The 27,108-nt window shown below is 36.5% G+C and overlaps 1 protein-coding gene across 3 annotated transcripts in view; it reads left to right on the top strand.

The window, feature by feature from the left end:
- banp.L (BTG3 associated nuclear protein L homeolog) overlaps positions 1-27,108 on the top strand; it is a 221,218-nt gene that overhangs the window by 45,469 nt on the left and 148,641 nt on the right. For all 3 annotated transcript variants that reach the window (XM_018257989.2, XM_018257988.1, XM_041590205.1), the window contains exons 5-6: positions 5,587-5,709; positions 7,656-7,834. In XM_018257989.2, coding sequence (XP_018113478.1) covers positions 5,587-5,709; positions 7,656-7,834 — 302 coding nt within the window. The remainder of the gene's footprint in view (positions 1-5,586; positions 5,710-7,655; positions 7,835-27,108) is intronic.

Below are 27,108 nucleotides of genomic sequence, written 5' to 3' on the forward strand. Positions count from 1 at the left end.
CTTTTAATTAAAATGTAATATGATGCAGAGAGTGATATTCTGAGACATTTTGCAATTCAGTTTCGTTTTATATCATTTGTGGTTTTTGAGTTAGTTAGCTTTTTATTCAGCAGCTCTCCAGTTTGCAGTTTCAGCAATCTGGTTGCTAGGGTTACCCTAGCAACCATACACTGATTTAAATAAGAGACTGGAATATGAGTAAGAAAGGCCTGAATAGAAAGATGAATAACAAAAAAATCAATGACAATACATTTGTAACCCCACTTAGATGGGGGTCAGTAACCCATATTTAAAAGCTGGAAAGAGTCGGAAGAAGAAGGTAAATAATTGAAAAACTATACAAAATAAATAATGAAGAATGCTTAGAATTGGCCATTCTATAACATACTTAAAGTTAACTTAAAGGCGAACCACCCCTTTAATTGCTCAGACAAAAGTTGATAAATGCATCTAGTCCAGTACTGTCCAACTGGCGGCCCGTGACCCCCCCCCCCCCCCGTTATGTGGCCTCCCACATGAAAGTCTGCCTGCTGTGACTGCTTACCTTGTGTAAACTTTAAAAGATATCAGTACTGAGATTAACTGGCCCCCACATCAAATTTAGACAATAAGGTTCACATCTCTAATCCCCCTGGCATTGTTCACACCCCTAAAGCTCTTGACTGTTCATACCGCAAACTGAAAAGTTCTTGTGGTAACAAGGGTGTGGTTTAGAGTGGGTGTAGTTTAAAAAAACTAGGAGTGGTCAACACTGCTTCCCATTATCGGCCCTCCAGCAAGTAAGCCAGAAAAATTCCAGCCCTCACTACCACAGAAGTTGGACAGCACTGATCTAGTCCATTACTTTACCATGTATCTCTATAGGACTCCATCCTTTCTTATTGTTACAGGGGCTTGTGGTGTGCTGTCTCTTTCACAGCAGTGGTACCTCAAAGTCTTCAAGATTCTGTTTGGGTTGCGCTCAATCACAGCTTTAAAAAGAGTAGGGTGCACCAGAAAGTAAAGTTAGATGGACTGTGGGGCATGACTGACAGATCAGAGACAATGGTCTAAACTGTACATTCGGAAGGTTGCAAAGAATAGCACTCAAGCTCGACCATATCTCTATTCAAGTTAAAGGAACATTCAGTAGCGTAACTAGAGGGGGGGCGCTGCGTGATGCGCAGCCGGGCCCCGCCCCCTCTGTACGGCCGCATTTTCTGTAGCGCACGGGCTGCTGGGGGGGGCCCTGAGGTGGTGCGGGCCCTGGCCCGCTCGCAACCCCTGCTCCCCCGCTAGTTCCGCCACTGGGAACAGTAACACAAAATTTTTTTAAAGCATTTTAAAGTAATTATCATATAATATATTGTTAGCATGCACTGGTAAAAGCTTTTTGTTTGCTGTAGAAAGACTACTATAGGTTATATAAATAAGCTGCTTTGTAGCTATGGGGGCAGCCATTCAAGATGGAAAAAATGAGAAAATGCACAGATTAGATAGCAGATAATTGATAAGCCCTGTGCAATACAATAGTGTTTTATCTGTTATTTTGCTATGTAACCTGTGCCTTTTTTTCCCCTTTTTACTGCTTCATGGCTGCCCCCCTGACTACACAGCAGTGCAGTGCATAACAGCACATTCTATTTTAATTACTTTCATACACTTTCAGTTTTTGGTATTACTATTCCTTTAAATTGCTTTGAAAATGAAATGTTTATCTGATTTCGTCTGTCAGATAAATGCAAAGTACAATAGTATCTATGCGTCACAATTGTGCTCGTAAAATGTAGTCGTATATGATCACCCAAATCGTATTTTGTCTGTTTGTATTAGATTAGGTCTGCAGCTGCTCCCAAAAACACAACAATTTTAAATATTAAATTCTGGTTAGCTGTTATAAATTGGAGGCGTTGTATTATAAAATCAGAATACAAATAAACATTGGGGTGGCAATATTGGGAGCCTCTAATGGTTTTGCATAAGAATTAAAAGTAAGTCAGCCTGACTTATCTCAGGCTGAGATAAGTCCATAATGTAAACTCCTTTTCTGTATGTTCCAAAAGTAAATTTTCCCTTCATATATACACTACCGGCATCCTTGATAAGTATCCAGTCACCTTAAATTCTTGCTGGAGGACAAGCCTGTTGAAACAAGCGTCAAACACTCTCTGTCTTTCAGTGTAACGTTTCTGTTTGAGGAGCATTTTATTTTATTACCTTTTATACAAATGGATTTAACACCTTGGGTGATGAAATGAAAGCACCGTTTAAATATACCTTGTTCATCTGTAATGTTCAATATCCTGAAAACTTACTCTTGTTGGTTTCCCAAGAGAAAAGTAAAGTGTTCTTTTTTACTTTCAATGCAAACGTAATTCCACTAATGGGATTTACAGAAAAGGGTTCCATTGCAATCTGATACCAGCAACATAGAAATTGCTGCTGACAAAGAAATTACTAGTAAAAAATGTGAACCCTAGCCAATAAATTTACATCCTATTTTGAGTATACTTGTCATTTCTGATATTTATGGGCTTCATTACCTGCAAATGCTTTCAGTGGCTTTACAGGAGTCCGTCATTTCTTAATGTCTTTTCTGCTACAGGTTCAATAAATCTTTATTTCTGCTTCAACTTTTCTACATTTTTAAATGCTTGAAAATGAACAGTAATCCTCCTTTACAGCTGCAAGTGCAGTTTTGGTCCCACAAAAATTGATGCAATCTTTGTGCATTAAAGTTAGGTGTAGTTCCAGGTTCCAACAATTAGCCCGGACTGTACTTGTGCCTAAACACTCATTTTGACTTTGCGCAGTGGATATTAAACAATTTTAACTTGACTGCAATTGTGTCCAATTTACATGAATGCACAAGCAAATTGTGCATCATGTTGTGATGCTTAGACTTCATTGCACCAGGTGCATTGCCAACCTCGTGGCTGCAATTATTATGGATATTGGGGAAAACACTGCATCGGGGTTAGGATATGCCTTGTGTTCAAAAACGGCTCACTACACCTGCTTTCTAAATAACCCTTTAAGAATGTGGCAGCAGATTAAGACCTAATTTGATTAATTTCTCTGTAATGTAGATTTCCATTGACCCAAGATAATGTCATTTCAAGTGATACAGCAAAAGAATATTGTTTAAAATATAAATGTACATTAAGGGGGTTATTAATCAAAGGTCAAATTTGGGAGTTTTTTTCTACCTGGAATAAACACACAACTCAAATGTTTGCTTATTTATGAAAAAAACAGAATGTTAAAAAACTTGATTGAAATTGGGGGAAAAAACTCAAATTGATTGAGTTATCAACTTAAAAAAACTCAAATACCTTGAATTGATCAGTTTTTTACAGTGGTTTTCGCTCGAAAACTTGATCATTGTTAAGGCAAAAAACATCTTCAAATGGTTCAAGGGACCTCTGCACTTGACTTCTTCATGACTATGACATGTTTTAGCGGAAGTATTTTTCGGATTCAGGCATTTAGCAGCTTCGATGCATAATAAATCTTGAAAATTTCTAGTTTTTTTACTGCAAAATTTTTTTTACTGAAAGTACCATTGTAAAACTTTTCGGGGAAAAACACAACTCGACCTTTTATAACTAACCTCCTAGAAGTTACAGGTCATTTTGATCGTTTTTTGATGATAGGGCTGCTTTGTAAATAATTGTTACTTGAAGTTCCTTACTTCAACCTGTCCGAGTTCCTACTGCTGCTCAAAAATGGCAGCCCCCTCATAGAGTAGAGAAATAGACATTGTATAATGTGATTACAGATGCCGGGATCCTTTGTGAGGAATAAGTCACTGACATGACTAATTGTTGACCTTTTAAGGAACCATGAATAACATGTGCACCTTAAAGTATGCAGTGTAACAAAGTTTTTTTTACACTCGAAACCGTAAAACAGAATTCATATTAGTCACCAAACTGTCAGCTTGCTGCCTTCCTCCCATTTTCCAGGGCATTAAAGTGTGACAAACCTATAGGCTTGTCAAGTAAGCAGAGTTTCTGTTGTCAATAAAAACGTATTTCAGCTTACTTCTGAGCCTTGCTTTAGTTCTTTTTTCCACGGTCTATGCCAGTGTTTTCATGTGGAACAAAATACTTTGTACTACTTTGTGGTGAAAACTTAACAATGCCAAGCTATTCATTGTTGGGAAGTTTGTTTTGGGGAAGGGTTAACATGGGAATGTAAGAATTAATATATTAGTCCAAAGTGGAAGAACTCAAGAAATGACCGCTTTATACCTTTTACACCTGTCTAAATAATCAATTGGTTTTTGAAATGCACTATTTCATTGTGTTCCAATGTGTTTAAGTGTGCCCTAGATCGCATCAGCTTTAAATGCATTGGTTTTGCCATGCCTGTATGACATTTCAATAACAAGTGGTATCGTAATATAACTAGACCCCCCCCCCCCCATTGAGGTCTATTTTCTATTAAAAATAAACCTATTTTATCTATCTTTGAGTTACCATTTCTTTTCCTACAGGCTAAGAAGTATCAGTAGTTATATAGGCTTTCTAATATGTATAGATTTCAATTCATCTAGATTAAAACTGTGAGAGAGCCATGGTAAGATTTGCTTCTTTCCATGTATTATTAAAATAACAAAAACTGATGCTTTTGAAAGATGTGCAGATTGTATGTCTAATATGTTTATTACAGAGGAATTCCTCATATGTTAACTGGATTTTATTTTCCAATGTATCATTTGTGCGGCCAGCATTTTCTTTTGTACCCACACTGACTATCTATATCAAGCTAAATGATGGCAGTAGATGATAAAATATTGTTGATTCAATGCTCAAGGGAGAGACAAAAATTGGAGTACATGGCGTCGCACAATCTAATAGTGGCCTTGTATTGTGTCTTTCAATATTGAAGTGATCAACTATGATTATACAAAATAAACATTGTGATTTTTGTGAACGTGTCCTTTGTGTTTATTGCGTGGAAAATAAGGTGAAACTCTTATAAATACATGGTGAGTAGAAATGGTTAAAGTGCATAATGCTTAATGTGAGCAGGGTGGCGTACTAGAACCCACGACTCGGACGCCAATTTCACATTAAGCATTATGCACTTTAACCATTTCTACTCACCATGTATTTATAAGAGTTTCACCTTATTTTCCACGCAATAAACACAAAGGACACGTTCACAAAAATCACAATGTTTATTTTGTATAATCATAGTTGATCACTTCAATATTGAAAGACACAATACAAGGCCACTATTAGATTGTGCGACGCCATGTACTCCGATTTTTGTCTCTCCCTTGAGCATTGAATCAGTTTTCTATTTACATAGGAGTAGTCAGCACATCTATACCGAGGTGTCTAGACCCTCGGCCAAGGGACCTCCCGAGGTATAGGCATTAGGTTAGAAGGTGCGGCAAACACCCTCTCAATTTCGATAAAATATTGTTACCTTTAAATTGTATTAAAGTATGCAATAATTTACATTTATTTATTGTAGTCTTGTTGTCCCTCCATATCTTTGTAAATATCATGTATTTCTAGTAAAACGTTATTTCATGACCAACAAAGATATTTGGATCCTGTGATATGAACATGTCTTTATTTTTGCTTACAGTGTTGTACCACAGACTACGGTAATACTGAACAATGAAAGACAGAGCACAGGGGTAACTAAACTCGAGAGTCATGAAGAATCTATAAACAGGACAACAGAAACTCTGGAAAATATGCTGAATAGGTAAAAAGATTATTATTTATCTTCATTCCTGCTCTCCCACCAAAAGATGAATCTATCCATACCCTTTGTTCATTTTTTCTTTTCAATGTATTTTTATTATAAGTGTAACCTATGTTTTTGCGAATTACTTATATTTGTTGGCATCTGTTTTCTTGGGAGGAGTGGGAGTCTGCGTTTCTATTTTTAATAGAAATTAAATTAAACCCTTTATTAAACTGGGTCTTAGGTCTTAAGTATGCAATGTGCACTGTATTGAAGAGAGAATTTCTTTGAAATAATCAGCCATGACATTGTAAAACAGTTGGGATTGAAAGCCCAACAATGATCAGGTAAAAAATGCTGTAGCTTATTTTCTGTACCATCTCTATCTACTAACCAGATCCAATATGTAACAGTTCAGTGTCTGAGAAATTACTAAAATGGATTGCAGGATCAGTTTTTGAAAGACTTCTTTCTGAAGGCCATTTATTTGAAAAAGCCTATATTTAACCTTTGGTATATGGCTAAGTCATACAGACTGGTGACTGTGCTTGTGTGTGTGCATCTATGATAAGAATTTATAAACAACCCCCCACTCTATTCACTGAAACATTAATTAATGGAGTGCAGATAAATGAAAGGGAGTTTCATTGGCAACCAAGTATTGCGCCTCTTTTTACAAACGATGGGACATGGGACCCCATTTAAAACAACTTTTATTTAATCTACAATTAATAGAAAATGACAATACATATGGAACAAAAGTATACAGATCAGGTGTCAGAGAACATTTTCTTAAGTATAAGAGCAATGTAAGAGGAGAGGAGTACTTAGTTGCTATTTGCCCCCAGAATGTTAGTTGCTGACACTTGGACAAACACAGATATTGATTGCTATTAATAGGCATATACCACCAAGTAGTCTCTTTCACTGCCAGTCCACCAAAAATTCATCAGACAGATTAAACTTGACTCCTTATACACTTCAACAGCACAGGCATCATTGATTCTGTAAGCCTATCTGTTCCTATTACTAAAATTGTGCCTAATGCACATTTCACTCAGAACCCCTAGCCTTATTAAAGACAAACTCTCAAGTGCAGCAATTAATTGCAAGTTAACTTATGTACCCTGCAAGATTTGGATGTGTTTAGTTCTAAGTCTCTTTGTGTAGTCAAATCTGCCATGGATACACAAAACACATTCTTCAAATATCGCAGTCAAACTGTTGCTTGCAGAAAACGGCATGTTATAGGGAAGCACTGATTTTTCTCCATTTAAACAACATAATTTTTTTGGATTCTCCAATTTTAAATGCATAGTGCAATATGAAGCACTAGCTGTTCCACTTAGTCCATTTAAAGGAGAAGGAAAGGTTAAAACTAAGTAAGCCTTATCAGAAAGGTCCATCTAAATATACCAGTAAACCCCCAAAGTAATGTTGCTCTGAGTCCCCTGTCAAAAGAAACACTGCATTTCTTTCCTTCTATTGTGTACTCATGGGCTTCTGTATCAGACTTCCTGCCTTCAACTTAAACCTCATTGCCCTGGGCAAGAGCAAGCTCAGTTTGCTCCTCTCCCCCCACCCCTCCCTTCTCTACTGTAATCTGAGCCCAGAGCAGGGAGAGACTCAGGCAGGAAGTGATGTCACACCATGTTAATACTGCAGCTCCTATTCTAAACAAACAGAGAGTTTCTAGAGCTTTTTACTCAGGTATGGTAAAACATTCTACAGAATAAATATAGCATTCTAGCTTGCACTATTGCAGCTAATCTATTGGCAATAAAATGCCTCCGTAGCTTTCTTTCTCCTTTAAAACCAAAAAGAAATAAAAGATTGACTGCTGAACAGCACCTAAAAAATATTACAAGTTTTACAAGGCAGGAAATGTTGTAAATGATGAGCAATCTTTGTATAGGGCTGCAAATGATGTCGCTGCTATATAAATTAAATTATTTACATTTCAGTGCAGTTCCTGGAAGAAGGCACAACACAATTTTAGTGAAAGTTCCTGCCCCTGAGGACAGCCATAATGATGATGACAATGACAGTGGTTCTGAGGCTAGTGATACACTGTCAAATTGTGGGAATTCAGGAAGCTCGAATATGGGCAGCAATGTCACCCTGATCACCTTAAATGCTGAAGGTATGTCATTATGTTCTGCTTTCATTAAAGGGGTTGTTCACCATTAAATATGAGCATCCCATATCACAAAAACCATTTTTTTTTTAAATCATTTTATTTCTTATAAACAATCCTCTGTCAAGATAGAAACCAGTGTTATAAGCAGCAGATTGCCAACCCCTAAAATGTATCTGGCCTCTCCTTATGCTGAAGCATGACAATCCCCTGCCTGTGTGATTGTGTAGGAAGCTTGAAGGAATAGTTCTACTATGCATGACTTTCAGCTTCATTTGTATGTCACTGAGCTGATTGGCTGAAACATGGCAGATGATCATATCTAAGATCTGCACATGAAGTGGAATGGAAGGGACATTAGTACAGTAGCACTTCATTTGTGAACTTCCTTCTTTGACATCATGTCTGGCCTGGCTCCGGAGTAACAGCTGGGCAGGGAAAAAGAAACACTTTGATGGTTGGCGATGTGCTGCCACAAGGGTATTTATATTAGAAGTGTATTATTTTTTTAAAAAAAATTAAAGATCAGTTGGAAAAAAGTTGTTTTTATCGTAAAGGTGAATAGTTTTTTTAGGGGAATGCCAGCCTTTCTCTTAAAAGATTTTAAAAGTAAAACATTTGCTACTATATTGCTTTTGGAGACTTCATCAAGGAATTATGGAATTGTATCTAGTGTGAATGATTGTTTAAGGACATTAATAGGCAGTTACACATTGAATTATTCCTGTTGCATGATGCTTTCTTTCCCAAAATACTTCATCTGCTCAAGAACCATCCAGTAAAAATTGTTCTGGGTCAATTTTGCAAGATAAAATTGGAAATTTTGATTTTGTTTGGCCCCTTCAGTCCTAGTCGGCAGCTTATCTGGCTGTGTATGAAGCACTCTCACAGGCCTACCCAACCGATATCTGTCTGAAAACTTGCCAGATATTGCTTGGGCTGGTTTTAAAGTCCCATAGGTGCAAGGACAGCATCAACAAGCCGATGTGGTCCTCACTCCGACAACACCTGTCACTGTGACTGTGATCCAATCAGTTGGTCCTAGGGACAAAATTAAGTCATATTAACATGCTTGAATCCATATGCATCCTCCTCCCCTGTGGACAATACAACATCCCCCCAGCACATGATTAAACATTTTAGGGGCCCCTAACAACAATTTTCAAATGCTAACAAACCCCTATCAGGCTTGTGTTCCACTGACAGAGCAGGGCACACATAGGGAGCATAGGGCAGGCAGAGTATGGCACAGACAAGGAGCATAGGGCATACAGAGTATGGCACACACAGAGCATAGGGCTTGCAGTGTATGGCACACACGGGGCACAGAGCAGGCAGAGTGTGGCACACACACGGGACATAGAGCAGGCAGAGTGTGGCACACACGAGGCATAGAGCAGGTAGCGTATGGCACACACAAGGAGCATAGAGCAAGTAGAGTATGGCACACACAGGGAGCATAGAGCAGGCAGAGTAAGGCACAAACGGGGCATAGAGCAGGCAGAGTATGGCGCAAACAGGGGGCATCAAGCAGACAGAGTACTGCACACATGGAGCATAGAGCAGGCAGAGTATGGCGGACACAGTGCTGGAGCCCCTTCAAATGAGGTGTGGGCAGTTTCAGTCTGGGTCTGGAGTGTCAACAGTACAAGGTCTCTGTAGTGATACATTTTAAAGCACACAAAGTAAGCAGACACAGCAGGCAGGCTTTCATGTGGGGGGGGCACACAAGGGGGGGGGGTCACAGGCCACCTGCGGGCTGCCATTTGGACTGCTCTAAATGAACAATTCATGTTTCACAATATTTTACATTAGGCCTTTGATCAAGTGGAGAACCGTCAGCCATAGTGGTCTGATGACTTTTATTCAGCTGTCATGTGCCCCAGGAAGAGCACTCCAATATAGTTATGTATGTAGCCGATACGCCTTTGTTTAGCAGTTTGGGGCACAGAATAGTAAAATGTCAAGCTTTATGGGACTAGGTCAATGCAAGGTCAATATTAAATTATCTGTATTATAGCTGGACCTGCACGGTGCACTGAAACAGAATGGGTTTCCTCAAGTAATCTTAGCTATTTTTATAGCAGCTATAAAAATAATTGTCATGAAAGAACTGGGATTCCCTCAAAACAAGTTAAAAGATGACTCGATAATGAATAGCAAGCCTTTTTATAATGTCTTCAGTCCAGGTGGGAATGATGTAGAGGTTCCTTGGTCAGCATTTCTTTTTTTTTCCCCATAGTCCTTAGGCATAGTGTGTGCGGCCACATCTGTTCGTCTGGTTTCTTTTTTTAGTTTTCTTTCTAGATTCTTAGGATAGTAAAACCACTGTAAGAAGGGATGCAGGTGGTTGCTTACAAACTGGCTTTGCAATTCTGCAAAGGATTTCTGTTAATTTTTTATAATGTAATATGTAGAATTATTTTACTATGCAAGTAACATTACACAACTCCGTATTTGTAAGCACAGGAATGCTTATTTCTGAGTTCATAACTTATTAGAGACCTGGTTGGCATTGTACTGTCCTGATCAGTAAACATAATGCTTGATGCCAATGTTATTGATAAAGAAAAATGATAAGAAGGCTGGTATTTATTTCCAGAAAAGGTGGCAACCCTAATTAGAACTCTCACAAGATAGAGTATTACGTATTTAGTGATTAGCTGTTTTGTGTTATTCATATAAAACACCTTTCAGCTAATCTAGTTTTGATTGTGAATTTTTTTTTCATGCAATAGCCTCTGCACTCACTATTGTACTGGTTAGAAAGTTCATCACACATTACCACTGCCAGAGAAATTGATGTGTTCTTCCTCTTCGGAAAAGTTCATGATTTGCTTTCCCCGTTACTCCTTCACGTTTACTGGTGTATTTGCAGATAGCTGGCTCCAAACATAGAAAGGCCCTAGTGCAGCTGTCCTGTTGTGTGGAGCATTCCAACCACAATTTAACATTTCTTTGATATGATCTGAACGGAATGTTTTCAGAAAAAACTAAATACACTTGTATTTGAGAAAGCGGGCATGGTCGTGGTCATGGTCAATAGCTTGTGTAAGTGTAAACATGGCAGCAGTACAGAGCTGTATTTTTCATTATTTGTTGAATATACTCGTGGGTCTCAATGTGATTACTTGAAAGCTTATACCCACTGGCTTGGAGTAAGACATTTGTATGGTGGTTAGCTATTGGAAATGGGTGAAAAAAGCCTTGGATTTGGAGTCCAGCGGCTGGTTGCCTAGCTAATAACGCCATTAAATTGGCACACACGGCTGCTGAGAAAACAAACACTTGCTTTGGCAGTGATTTGTATTTCTCAGAGCAGGAAATTCATATCAGAACTGTATTCTTGTTTACAGCTATGTCAGCTGCTTACTGGTTTTAATTCATTTTATGGAAAATGTGAGAGACAGGACTATAAATTATGACTCGTGGAATATCATAATTTGAAGGAGCAAGAACATTCCTCAGCAATGAAATTCTAAAGACTCTGGTCTTTTCTCATTTTTCAACTCATATTTCTTGGACAGAATTCACTGTATAGTAAATAAGAGAGGACACCAAATGTTGCAAAGTGTATTCACAAATTTTCTCCATAAAAGAGAACATATCTGCATCTTATTTGAATTATACAAATTCAACAGCACATATGTAATTTAAAATGCATCAGCTCTCTCATGGAATACACATTTTAATGCTTAAAAATGACCTTGGACTAGCAAAACTCAGACTCAAACAATTTGCTTCTTCCAAATTTTTCAACAACTGGAAGACATTACCATTCCCTGGTGTCCCTCGATCAGCAATATTGTGACCTAAATGGTGAGAAAGTCAGTGCATCTGCCTACTCCAAATACAATAAAAGATGTGTAGCATCATTAATATACACCCCCTTCTTTTTGGACAAGAGCTTTTTGGAATAAGTTTGCTGTCAGTTGTAGAATAACATCATAAATTTTTTTTTTCTATTTTTAGATGCTTTCCGCTATCTTCTCTTCACCCTCTCTGTTCTAGTGGTCACTGGGGAACTTTTTAAATTTTGCTTACTGGTTAAATTATAGACCTCACACGTTTAGCTGAACTAAAAACCTAGGGGCAGATTTATCAAAATGTGAAAAGCTCACCACTAGTGATGGACAAATCTGACCCATTTTGCTTTGCGGAAATTTCGCAAAACGGCGAAAATGAACCGAAGTCTATGGACGACAACATTTTTTTAGCACTACATTTTTTTTCACCCTTTGGAGTCTATGGGCATCATATTCACAACGAAACTTCTCATCACTACTCGCCACAGAAAAACTAAATGGGTGACCGTTAAAGGGCAACAAACGGGAGGGGGAGTGGGGGGTTTGCGCCGACTAGGTTTCCTTCCCCTTTAACCATTTGATAAATACACTTCTAAAAATCATATAGGAAAGAGTGGTAAGTGAGTTTTTTTGTGGTAAACTCTAGTCTCACATATTGATAAATCTGCCCCTTACTATCTTAAAGGGGGTTATGTATGCCAATGTGCAAAGTTTGATACAGATCTAATCACCTGTAGCAGCCAATCAGCAGGCAGAACAAATTGGTCACTCATTTAATAGCAGACATCATTGGTTGCTATGAGTAGCAGCGCCTGTGCAAACTTTGTCTTTTATTACATATGGGACAGGTTGGCCTTTTAACTTGCAAAAAGAAAATGGAATTCAGTAAAGAAGTGCTCAGCTATAAATGTTCAGGATTTATTATTATTATTATTATTATAATTATTATTTAATTATCTATGAAGATATATTTTATACAGGTATAGAATCTTTTATCCAGAATGCATAGAACCTTGCATTTTTCAGATAAAAGATATTTCTGTAATCTTTCAGCAATTAGAATCTTTTCTTTCATTTGCATTACCAAATAATTTTTTTCTAAATGCTCCACTGAGAGCTAGGCCACCCACACTGGGAGAAAGCTCCTTGTGCAAACTGTACAGAGAAAAGTGCCAGTTCCTTTGCTCATTATTCAAATTAATGTGAAGGCAAACGCATACATATGCTGAGAGAAACATCTGTGCAGATTATAATATTCTCTCTCTCTCTCTCTCTCTCTCTCTCTCTCTCTCTCTCTCTCTCTCTCTCTCTCTCTCTCTCTCTCTCTCTCTCTCTATAATGTGATGATGTGTATATTGCGTTAATATTGGTAGTAGTTTTTTCTGACATTAATACTTTTCTCCAACCTAGCGTTCCCCAGTTTACAAAGTGTAAAAATAGTTGTAATGCCCTGGATGAGATCGCTTACATGCATCAATCCATATCCCTTTATAATACACAAGAGCCATGGATGTCATGTAAATGATATCCTTATAAACGTTGCTTAGTGATGTCATCAGTTATAATCGGTATCTAAGTGATGTCATTTCTGTCAAATGGCTCACTGAAACTTGAGTATTATAATAAATAAAGTACCCCCTGTTTCAAAATATAAGGATATTAAAAGTCACCTCGAAGTTCCATGACCTGTATAAAAGCACTCGGCCTTCGGTACTCGTGATTAAATAAAGGCACGAGGCCGAAGGTAACTTATAATATCCTTATATTTTACAATAGGGGGTACATTATTTACTATATTAAACTAACTAAGGTTAACAATGAATTAGGTGAAAAATGCTTATTTACACCGCATGCTCTAGGCTGCTGTCGGTTACCTGTATCAGTTAACAGACTTGCAATATCCAATATTTATACACTATATATACTCACAGTTCAGTACTGATTAGTAATTAAATAAAGTTACATGGTAGTACAGGTATGGGACCTATTATCCAGAATGCTATGGACCTTGGGTTTTCCACATAACAGGTCTTTCCCTAATTTGAATCTTCATACCTTAAAGGAGAAGGAAACCCTTTTGCAAAAAAACCCGTACAGAATAACGGTTCCCATACCTGTATAGAAACCAGTGATTTTCTGCATCACGTTATTGATTCATTATCAAAACTGTAGCATGAGCTTTTAAGTAAGTTGAAATCTCACTTTAATGGTTTTGATAACCCATAATCTTAGCTTCTTGACAGCCCAGAGCACAGTGAGCATGTGCAATGCCACTGGCACTTAAAACATGACTTAACAAGATCCAAGATGGTGTACAATTTTAAAACAGTGATTATAGGTCTGCTGATCCTCTGGTCTTCTACAGTACATTCATCTTTTAAAATAAATGCATGTTTAGCCATGTTTCTCTTTTGACTTTAGTTCCATTTTAACGAGAGGTTTTCATTGCAGTGAAAATATTTGGTATAGTCTATTCCCGTCCTGTTACTAGGCATACTTTATGGTTGAAACAGATGTTGCTGAACTTTTTTTTTTTTAGGCTTCACATGTAAATTCTAAAGAAACTGCCAATCCATTAATATTTCTTGAGAAACGTTTGCTTTGGATACTTGTACAGCTAATCTATGGAATATCATTTGGGCACGTATGGAAATAAAATGAACGCTGGCCAGCAATACTTTGAAAGCAGGAGAAACAAGATATGAATTGGAATAAAAAAATACTGCATTACTTTCTAAATCAATTCGGACTTTTAGAGGCAGTTGTAATTTTTAGAGCACCGTTCAGCATAATTTTCCATTTCTACTTTTTTTTAATTTGGATTTAAATGAATCTCACAACATCCATAGTTTGAGTTTGTAAGTTTAGTCGTGGTTTCTAAAACCACTAAAATTTGACCTTTGATAATTAGGCCTCGACGTGTTGTGGTTTTATATTGGCACACAGCTATTTCTATCCCTCACCTGGAGTTTTCCAGTAGTACTTGTCATGTAGTGCTTTGAGCCAAAAGCTATGAAATTATGCAAGGTGTGCTGAGATTTGGGCAGTAGCAGCAATAGTGCAGGAGCCTAATTTTAAATATATTAGGAATACTAAAGTTGACAGAACTTCCCATTTGTAGCACAGCAGCTGTTAGAGGGCTACATGTGGATGATAGAGCTACACCTGACACTATAAATGCTACTAACTTACACTGGCTCCTTCCAGCTCATATGTACCCGTTAAGTATAAAAATGTACCCTTATTTATACATTATCTCAAATGTTGCAGTCTATCTATGCAGATTATTTCCAATGGCTTGTCATCTGCAGAGCAATTTAAAGCATTTGATTTTAACTGCACATTATGTGTGTCTGTTCAACTTGTTCTGAGAGCTGGTAATCTTGAATTTATAAGAAATGTAGTGAGATATATATATATATATATATATATATATATATATATATATATATATCTCTCACTACATTTCTTATAAATTCAAGATTACCAGCTCTCAGAACAAGTTGAACAGACACATACATACATACATATATATAACAACCAAGGGGTCGGTGCACACAGAGCACAAAATGGATGCCTAGGTGCTGGAGCAATTAAACATAGAATGGAGGTAACAAGAAGAGCCCGCACACACAGGACTTGAGTGAAGCAAAAAATTAATTTTTTGCTTCACTCAAGTCCTGTGTGTGCGGGCTCTTCTTGTTACCTCCATTATATATATATATATATATATATATATATATATATATATATATATATATATATATATATATATATATATATATATATATATATATATATATATATATATATATATACACACATACATACATGGGATCTGTTATCTAGAATGCTCAGGACCTGGGGTATTCTGGATAGGGGGGTCTGTCCATAATTTGGATCTCCATTCAAAAAAAAAAAACAAAAACATTAAACACAACAGATTTAGTCTGCCTCTAATAAGGAATAATTATATCTCAGATCAAGTACAATATTTTTTTATTATCCCAAGGAAAAAGGATGGAAAAAAATAACATAATTATTTGAGATATATATATCACCTAATCACAGCTGTGTGATATCTGTTTCTCTCTAAAAGTAGGGCTATAATTTGTTGGACCCAAAGGAATTTTTGAGAAATGATTGGTTTCATTTTTGTGTTTATAAGTAATAAATGTGTATGTTAGGCTTCTTTTTCAGTATAAACAGAAAAAGAAGGGATTTATACTTGCTGAATATTCTTCAGTAATGGGCAGGAGCTTGATGATTTTTGAAACGAGGAATATTAATCTGTCACGTTTCACATTATATGCCCTTTTCCTGACCTCATTCTTCAGTTCTAGAACTAAGGCTTTTTATACAGAAATGTTTACTGCTTATATTTCACACAATAATTTAAAATAATCCTTTCCAAATGAAGATTATGGTGTGTCATGTAAGCAGCAAGTGTACATCATTCCAGCTAGAGTCACACCCAAGAAAAGTAGAGAAATTGAAAGAATGGTTTAAGTATATTATCAATACAATGCTGCATAAACCCAATAAAACCTTCAAAATGATGAACAGATATTACTATAGGCAGAAATTGTAGGTATATTTAGTGTTACAAAAGTCTGTTTAATGTAGCCCAACTGTATATGATGTTAAAACTGAACTTTAAAAGTAAGCGTTTAGAAGGTTTTTCTATTTTATTGCATCTGAATTATGTTCTCTGTGTTATTGAAGCAAGCAAATAATTACCATACTGTCATACAGTTTAGTAGTGTGGGAGTATTTACAGTGAAAGATTTATTGATCTTTGCATATCTCCCAACATTTTGAAAATAGAAATAGGGACAAAACATTTTTGATCACGCCTGTTTTTGTGACCACACCTCCTAATTACCATATCCATTTTACAAAATTTGGCAAGTTGTGAAAGTTGAAACACATTTCTGTGTTTTTTTTTCTGTGTTATTACAGTTTTGCCAATGAAAGTGAATTGCCCTTTAAAAAAAAATAAAAAAATAACCCCTACACTACATAGACCCCCCCCCAGCCTAGCTGCCCCCCGGGCAAATGCCCCTAACTCTTTACTTACCCCTCCATGCAGATTCTGTTCAGTGCAGCCTTCTTCAGCCTCTTCAATAATCTTCAGAATGAGACCGGCACGTCTGCAATACGTGCAGTTGTCGCGAAACAGAAAATTGCTCCAACTGCACATGCACCGATTCGCTGAAGATTAGTGAAGAGGAGAAGATGGCTGCCATGAACTCCGCTGGACAGAAACTGCATGGAGGGGTAAGTAAAGAGTTAGGGGCATTTGCCTGGGGGCAGCTAGGCTGGGTGGAGGAGGGAGGTGGGGTCTATGTAGGGCAGGGTTTTTTTTATCAAGGGTTTGTTTCTCCTTTAAGATGTGAGTCAAAGTTCTCCCAAGAGACCTGCTTATCTTAACTGGTTACAAAAGTATCTAATTATCTATAATAGAAACTTTGTATCTTTTTCTGACTGTTCAGTGCAGGATATCAAAGAGAAAGTTGGAACAGTAGGTATTAAAGAAGAAATAAAGTTATAATCACTGTGTGTTTCCAAATGTTAGGCATTCTTTAGAGATTATAATCACTTGCCTGTTACCTTGGGCTGATGCAGAGTGATCATATACTTCAGCTTCTTCATTCTTCTGTGGCCTGGCCAAGCACATGCACAGTAGAGTGACAACAACAGATGTTTGCTTTAAGTTTGACTTTTCATTCACTGCACATGTGCACCCGGCATAAAGAAGTTTAAGCTCATCACTCTGTGGTGCTGCCCTGGACAGGTGGAGCCTGGGGTATCAGGAAAGCTTTTAGAATTACGGAGGGTTGATACTGGTAACATTGGGCACCCCCAGTGATTATAACATCTTCTTTAACACAATTAGATCATTTAGGTAGCTAAAGTGTTATAGTATATAATAAAGCTGTATAGAAACACGTCAGTGGGAAAAATGAAGCAAATTGAATACTTGTAGATAGATTCAAATTTGATCCCAAACTAATTTATATCAAAAGAAGAACATTTTTAATATTATTTTCCTTTGTACCCATCTTCATGCTATATTAACATTTTCTCGACAAGTTTCACTGTAGTGCGTTTGGGTAGTTCAACAGCCTGCATAAAGATGCTACATAAAGAAAGTGCTTCATAATCAGAGTATTTAACACAAGCAATGTTTATATAAAGGCTATGTGATGGTTTATTTCTCACAGTGTGCTGAACTTTATTTTTCTACAAATACATGATTTCTATGAGCATGTTTTTTTGTGGTATTGCTTTTTTGTACCCTGAGGAGCCAAACGGGACTTCAACCTTACAAGTTGCTGGATTTATTTAGCACAATAGGTCAGCTTTTCCAGTTTTGATTATCCTATAAATTAGATACACATGGGTCTTACTGAAGCTATAAAAATGATGAATGCCCAAATTTCAGTGATCTAGTCATTCAGAACTGGAGAGTGACTGTTGGTTGCAGTCATTTCATTTGAAAATGTATTTTATTTGTGCCAATGTTCTATTAATTAACAGAATTTTTCTTTACATTGCAAAAACTATTACTATAATATACTACTACTAATTCAGTTTGATCACAAAAGTTTTACCATGCTTTGGTCCAGATGGATTTGTCAGACTAAACTGTGGGGTCTAATATTTTCACTGACTTTTGAGTGAGTGCCATGGTATTCAGTTATGCTGTTGGATTTAAGTGACAGGTTTACAAATAGGGCAAACTGCAATTGGTGCCAAAGGACCTGTCTACATGAACCTTCATTGATATCTTTTTGTTTTGTTAGTATGTCTAACTGATAATTGTTTTCTGGATATACACTCACAACAATTTGGGGATAATTTGCAGTGCAGATAACTTTTATGTTTCATTAGAATGCATTATACATTAATAAGACTTAATAAAGGCGAGGTCACACATGACGTTTATGAGTTGCGTTTTCAGAAACACACATTTCTGTTTTTCCTCGTTCCCAACAATTCCAATCCGAAGAATTTTAGTAAACTTTTATGAAAAATAGCAAAGCAGAAAAGCAATTTACATGCAAAAATGTAGCCGGACTGATCATCAATACGCATGGTAATTACGTCACCAGCCGACACCGCATCTCGTGACAGTTTGGCCGCCATATTGAAAATACGCGTCATATTTCAGCGGTGTGTTTCCAAACCTGCAGATCCCATAGCGTTCAATAATATGGTGTTTCCTTGGCATATTGACATTTCTGCTGAAAAATGCAAATAATCTTGTTATTTTCAATAGGGCTTCATTTTGTGTGTACTTGCACTCAGCTGCACATTTTCAAAAACACCACTTGTGACCTCCACAGTGTGATACAATGTTGGAGTCCCCTAAGGAGCTGTTTCTGAAGGAATAGAATACGCTTTCAAACTTGAGCAGTAGTTCACCACATTTCTGGAATAATTTTAGCATATTTATTAAACATGGAAAACATACTATCTCAAAGTAAACAGAATTATAATTTTACTGTACATTATATTTTCCTGCTGAAAAAATACAGTTATAATTCACAAACCCCTTATGAAATAAAACGCACAAAGGCAATTATAACCCATAGTAAACAGGTTACCAGTTAATGCTTCCTGCTTAATGGTTGCTAAAAGTGTGATACCTGTACCAGTAAAAACTTTACACTATTTATTGCATCTACAGAAGTGTACACTTGAAAAAAATGGATTGTATTTTATCTGAGGTGGTTATATGATATCAGTTCTTGTAAATTCTAATCTGTCACTAGGTCCCAATCCAAATTATGCAGGGCCACATTCACTAGAAGGTTATTAGAATATAGAATAGACTTGACATTTTCAAGGGGTTGTTCTTTCAACTGTTAACATGATTTAGAAAGGGATATTCGGAGACCATGCAATTGGTCTTTTTATCTTTTGTGGTTATTCATTATTTGGGAATTCATTGAATTATTCATCTTTTTATTTAGCAGCTCTCCAGTTTGGAAATTCATCATCTCATTGCTAGGATCTAATTCACTAGCAACCTGAAAGTGGTTTTGTATGCTGGCATAAGCAACTCAGATTTTAAAGAGGCAGAAAAATAAGACAAATTCAAAACCTATAAAAGATAGAAAATATTGGTATCTGTTTTGTGCTGTTGCTTTTACCAGTGGGAGAGGTATGTTCCTTGTGATCTTATTGGTCATCTGCTGAGTTTGTTTTTTTGAGAAAGGAACAAAAGTATATTTTATCTTGAGATCTTACACGCTCTTATTACATATTTCAGTTTGCTTGATCGTTTTTAAAACACAATTTAGGAAAGCAGAATGGGAAACTCTTCAACTTCCCAAATAAATTAATCATAGTATTCAAAAGGGATATCCCTAACAAAGGCTTTAAAGTAAAAATGGCACAATTTACATAACAAAACAATAAATAAAACCCATTGACCTATTCTCTGTACTACTGCAGACACTGTTTGCTACAAAACAAAGGACCTGACAATTACATTTATAATTTGAAATGGGGGAAATCCAAAAACAAGTTGTGCTGAAATATATACACTTAAATATATTCCCTAATAAATCAAAACAGAAATTATTTCCATATAAATGAGAAAAAGTAATGATAATCAAATCAATATACTTATTGTGAAGAATCGGATAGAAAACTTGAAATGATAATAGGAGGGAAGACTTGCAAATTCTAATAAAAGCACATTTCAAGTTATTTGAAGGTCACCACACAAAGTTGGAACAATTCCAGCTGCACTCACTATGATTTCTCTTCTTTTAATAAAGCCGACTGGCAAAACACAAGGAGTTTTGTGAATTTAGTTTTTATTAACTAGTCTTTCTCTGCATTATTTCTTAAGGTGTAAATAGATGCATAGTTATATATATATATATATATATATATATATATATATATATCTATATATATCTATATATATATCTATATATATCTATATATATATCTATATATATCTATATATATCTATATATATCTATATATATCTATATATATCTATATATATCTATATATATCTATATATATCTATATATATATATATATATATATATATATATATATATATATATATATAAATGCTTTGGGTGTCCGCACTCAATCTCCAGTAGAGTAGAGGTGCACGATCAATGTTCATAATATGCAGTAGTAATGGATCAGCACACTCGTAGAAGTGAATAAAGTGTTTTTATTGGTAACACAGCATTGCACGAGTTTTATGGCAATAAAGAAAATTTGAACACTTGAAAACTTGGTGTGCTGGTCCATTCTGAAGGATATACATTATTTTGACCAAAGCACCCACAAAGAAAAGCAAAGGCAAGAGTGCAGGTACTATCTGGACATTTTTATATATATATATGTTAAATAATTTGATAATGAAGGAAGATACTTTATTAAATGTACAACTAATGAGCATATTTATCAAAGGTCGAGTTATAGACTTTTTTTGTTGCCTCGAATGACCTTGAATCTCGAATAGTATCTTATTTAAGAAAAACTTGAACGTCTGAAACTCAAATCGAATTCAACTAAACTCGAATCAAGTTTTTTCTCTGGAAAAAACTCGAATGCCAGGAAGGCTATTAACATTTTCAAATGGGTCATCGGGCCTCTGCCATTGACTTCTACATGAATTCGGCAGGTTTTAGGTGGTGAATCGTCAAATTCGAGTTGTTCCCAGGGCCAAGGTATGATAAATCTCGAATACGAGTTTGGATTATTCTCAACTTGAATTTGTGAGTTTTGACCAAAAATCCAACTCGAAAATTCGAATTCACAATTCGAACCTTAATAAATTTGCACCCTAAAGCTGGCCATAGACGCAAAGATCTGATCGTACGAATCGAGGATTTGTACGATTTTCGGACCGTGTGTGGAGAGTCGCGAAATTTTTCGTCCGGCGGAGATCGGTCGTTTGGTCGATCGGACAGGTTAGAAAATTTCTGTCAGCTGCCGATAATATCTCTGCGTGTATTGCCGATCGTACGATTTTCAGTGGGAGACCTTCACCAGCTTTGGTTGGACATAGATATCGTACGATTTCTGTCAGGGGCAGAACATTGCTGATCTGTTCTTTAACTAATCTGACTGGTAAGACTTTGATCTGAATGTTTAGTGGCGGGTCGGGAGATGGGAAAGTCCGATCGTACGATGATTCGTACGATCGGATCTTTGCATCTATGGCCAGCTTAAGAGTGTAAAACTGCAATCATTTCCAGTTAGAGCAAACAATTGTCCTTAAATTCAATTCCAAAATAAATCATAGCCTTTTTTTAAAGTAAATGTCTTGGAACAGACATAATGCAGAAGTAATTCATGCCATCAAATTCCATCACATGCTGATAAATGATTTATAGTGTACAACTGAATGAACAATGTTTGTGTTTTTCTTCCAAAAATAGCTTCATACACGGTCAGCTCCGGAGAAGAATAAATATAGTTCAGGATGCACCCACTAAGAGATCTGACTGCATATACCTCCCCTTGAATTAAATCATTTAAAAATAGCAGATGTGTATGAAAGGCAGAGAAACACTGGCATATCACCAATCGGAGTTAAGTGTGCACTTTGGTTGTAAGAAATGTATTTAAGACTATTGCACATTTTCAAATTCTTAGTGTTTTTATATTTCAAAATATTTATTCTGAGAAACTGCCATATAGATCAGAGTTCTTATACAGTGTTTCCTATTATAGTGAATGTAAAGAGAAGGACATGCCAGCTACTACCCTAGATGCTGCTGATTGTGTTTTTGTAAGAGAAAGTCATTTTTCCATACTATAAGTTGAGAATTTGTGGCATTAGCTCCATATAGGCAACTGTCGTATGTTATGATGAAAGATGCAGTGAACAGACTTATGTATGTGTTAACTGACATGTAATGTACAGGCTACAGTGAGCGTGTTTGTCACTTTTAACATGATCTATCAAGTTTATGTTAAATACATATACAATGCCTCACATTTGGAAGGCATATTGTAAACCTCTGGGTTTTTCTCTCCTTCAGATACAATGTAGGGGTAACTGTTCTCAAAAACAGTTGGTTCCTTTTTTGGGGGGGGCAGGACTGGGGTTGAGGACCTGAGAATCATTGTCTAGCCCTGATATTGCTTTTATTGTGTTCCTAGCACATGCACAGTAGATGTAAAAAAAAATCTCTCATATGGACGACCCGCATTGAATTTAATCATTCACCTGGGACCATGTATTGATGCTCCTCTTTTGTGAAAAAATGCACCAAGCCAGGGTACATTCCATTTCTGTGCCACCATGTATTTTAATTTTCCCCGCGATTCCCTGTCCCAGCAAATGCACCACACAAGGGATCCACATGGAAATAAAGAAACATTGCAGCGCATTGTGGTTCCAGGTTAAAGGGCACATGTTGGGCCGTACTCCGGTTTGGGGTAATAGCAGTTTTTGGGGGAAAAAGAACCATTGGCCCTGCCAGAGCTAGGACATTCACACTGTGAGGGAAAGCCCAGTGCGAGCGGCCATGTTGTGCAGATCGCATGCATATAATGAGCATCTGACGTCATGTGCATAACGAGCAAGTTGCGGCATCCACTCATTATGCTAATGCGTGTGCTTCAACATGGCCACTCAAACCGGGAGCTCCCTCTCAGTGCGGGTGTCCTAGCGCTGGTGGGGTGATTAGATTCTCTTTGGGGGTACCTAACAAATTGTTACCACCCCCAATTCATTTGACTTAAGTTAGTAAAAATGAATCCATGTATTCTTCATAACTGTATGGGTGCTGCACGATAACTTAATTCAAACTGTAATTAAGCATGGTTAATAGAGTGATACTGTATTTTTCATTATGCTGAATAATACTCAGGCTCTACATTTGCAGATTTGTGTCCGCAAACCCTGTACCCACAGCAGGGCATATGTTTTATATATATAATTGCTGCCCTATGGGTAAGGTTAAAATACAAAATATAGAAGGTTATTGATCAAAAAGGCTTTTATTTTGCAAAATAGAATTTCATAGAACAGCTTAAAAATGTTTTGGAACAAATGCATCATTTTCATGATTTGTAACTTATGATGAAGACTGAAAATATCAGACAAGTATATTTAGACATAATTTAGTGATAACTAATTCAGAGATGGTTGTATATCACTTCTTTGAAATGAAGATTACCTGCTCAGGCATGTTTGTGGCCAACTTTGTGTATCAAGATAGGAAACATGTATCAAAAGATTTATCATTTTATTATGCTAACTGTACGCCAACGTCCTGTTTTGTGACTGTAATACAGCTGCATTTCCAGATGGATGCTTCAGGGAAACATGTAAATTATCTAGCGTGCAAGTTCTTTCTAATTGACTGCCTTTCTAGAATACATGTTTTACTCATTGGTTGTCTTGTTTGCTGTTAATTCTTACATTAGCTCACTAAAATGTTTTTAAATTCCTTTTTCATTTGTCATTATATTTATTTTCCATCATTCATTTAATTTATTTCCTTTAAAGAAACAACAAACATTATGTATTGATTATTTTCTTTTTAACAATCCAAAACAAGGGTGTTCCGAAGTATCCTTTAACCCTTCACAGCATGTTAATTTTTAGAATTGGTGTTTGCTAAGCTCAGTTTAAATTTTTTTTCCAATTACAAGGATTTCCTAGGAAAACTTAGTTTAAGCATTCTAAGGGGCACATTCACTAAGGGTCGAATATCGAGGGTTGATAAACCCTCAAAGTAAAATCCTACGAATTAGTATATCGAATTCGAAGGATTTACCGCAAATTGTTCGATCGAACGATTTTAATCCATCAATTGAAGGATTTTCCTTCGATCAAAAAAACTTTAGAAAAGTGATGGGGAAGGTCCCCATAGGCTAACATTGTACCTCGGTAGGTTTCAACTACCGAAGTATGTAGTCAAAGTTTTTTTTAAAGAGACAGTACTTCGACTATCGAATAGTCGAACGATTTTTAGTTTGGATCGTTTGATTCGTAGTCGAAGGTCGTAGTAGCCTATTCGATGGTCGAAGTACCCAAAAAAACTTCGAAATTCTAAGTTTTTTTCACTTCGAATCCTTCACTCGAGCTTAGTACATGTGCCCCTAAATGTAACAGAATTTTATTGTGCAATTCTTCAGTAATTGAGCACAATTTTTCATGTAAAGATATTATTTTGTATGCATGAAATCACAACTGATTTTGAAAGCCGCATGTCAATTTGTATTGATCAAAAACCTATTGAAATACAAGAGAGGATTTTTGCTCCACAGTAAAATACAAAATATGCTCCAACAACCTATACTTTGTAAAACCAGACATCCCCATGAATTCGGTAACACTGTAATGAAATATATATCGCACAATTCGTTTTAACTTCATTGATAATAGGTGAACATGTTAACAAATTGCAAATCTTTGCTTTTTTAACATTTTTTTCTCAAAGGAGAAGGAAAGGATAGTCTTCCTGCTTCTTCTGTCTTCAAATTTCCCGGGGCAGATGCATGCGCAGTAGAATGAAATAGCTGTTTTTTCACTTAAGTTCAGCTTTTTACTCTACTACACATAAATACTAGGTACCCTTTTATTACAGGGTAAACCGAAATTTTTTGAAGTGATTTGATTAAAATGGAGTCTGTTGGCATCCTGTAATTCTGATCTTTCTGGATTACTGGTTATTGGCTTCCATACCTGTATTCCAAAATATGTAAAATTAATACAATTGTTATCATGCACAAAAGCAACACTGTTAAACTCTAAAATAAAGGGTTTCTACAATATTAATGAAAATGTACTCCACTTTGTGGAGTCGTTTCTCCTGCTAGCTCTTGAGTACAAAATCAAAGGATCATATATATTATGCCACCTGTTGTCAGTAATTTTATACCACATATGCAATGGATTACCCATCTACATGACAAGTACACAAGTGATGAATAGTACATTATATTTTCTGTAGCTGACACTATGGCACCTGCAGACTAAGCACAAACACTGTCAATAAGTAAATATGCCTTTGTTCACAAATTTTGGGATTTTTGCAGAATTCAATTCCAATGGATTATTCTACAGCACCTTTTCTTTCACTAATATTCTAAATAGGAATTTCTCATCTCTTGGTAAACATGTAACTCACATTTATTAGGTGCTAAAATATAAACTGTAGATTTATATTTTTGTTTGTGACATTTCCACAATCACTTTTTGTGGTCCCACCAGTATATAATGCATAATGCACTTCCTTGATTTTACATTTTCCTCTGGTCTACATTTATTTCAGGCCCTTTAAAACGTGTAAAATGGGGGCTCTGCTGTAATTATGGATATTATGGAGTAAACATGGGATTACTTAAACCATGTGGCACATAGACAGCCCAAAAACTAACTGTCCATATAATATTTCTTGGCTGCCCAAAACAATCATGTTTTATTTGTTGAAGCACACCTAATAGTGAAAAAACTAGCGTTCTTCCTTTTACCTTACCATGATATTTTGCTGTTTGTCAATTTCTAGGTGGTATAAAAATGTTTTATACAACTTTGCTTTCTAGAAGACATTTAAAAGGTTAAGAGCTTTGTGTATCTGCATCTTTAACCAAACTGTTGAATTGAGGGTCCCAGCAGGTCCGGACTGAGAATTAAAATAGGCCCTGGCATTTCAGGTACACAGAGGCCCAATCAGCCCACATAGAGGCCCAAACAGCCCCCACCAGCCCACTAAATACTGACTTTCTATGGGACCTTATAGCAGCCCCTCTGGCATTTGCCAAAACCCATAGATTGCCAGTCCGGGCCTGGGTCCCAGGTGTTTTCACCCACAAAAAAGACCAGAACAAAACACATTAACAGAAGGTGAAAATGGTTTGCTTTTATTTATAAGAAAATTAGGGGTAGGGTAAAAGCCCGGTGATTATGCATTTTGTTTTGCTGGAGGATTGTGAATGCTAGTTCAAAATTGGCTTATCTTTTAATTTGTCTATGGAGCCAAGTATATGATTATGTGGATTAGGTGGCCGTGGTAGGGCAGTTGGCTTTTCTCATGTAAAGATTTAATTATTACTACTTTGGATTGATAGTAATGGAATTTAGCAATGTTGTGTCTGGGCATAATTGATTGTAATGGTTTGCTTCAAACACATTGGACTTCAGCCTAATTACAGCCTGGATTCAGGGATGTTTGGAGTAATAGTGTGGAGGATGTTGAGAATATGGGTGGTACTCAAACAGCTGTCTTAGACCATACCTCCCAACAGTCCCTCAACACGCAGTCACGGGTTTGTACTGGAAAGTTCAGATTTGCTCTGCACTGAACAGCTGAAAAAAAAAAAATGTTTCTAACTTAATTGGCTTTTGGCAGAGAGCCCAGAACAACTGCAGATAAGATACTTTTTTTGAGATAAGCAAATAAGTAATTGTAACAATTAAGTAACAGGTCCCTTGGGAGAAGTTAGACTCACAGCTTAAAGGGCAATTCA

Source organism: Xenopus laevis, chromosome 4L, assembly GCF_017654675.1.
Source record: "Xenopus laevis strain J_2021 chromosome 4L, Xenopus_laevis_v10.1, whole genome shotgun sequence".
Taxonomy (NCBI): domain Eukaryota; kingdom Metazoa; phylum Chordata; class Amphibia; order Anura; family Pipidae; genus Xenopus; species Xenopus laevis.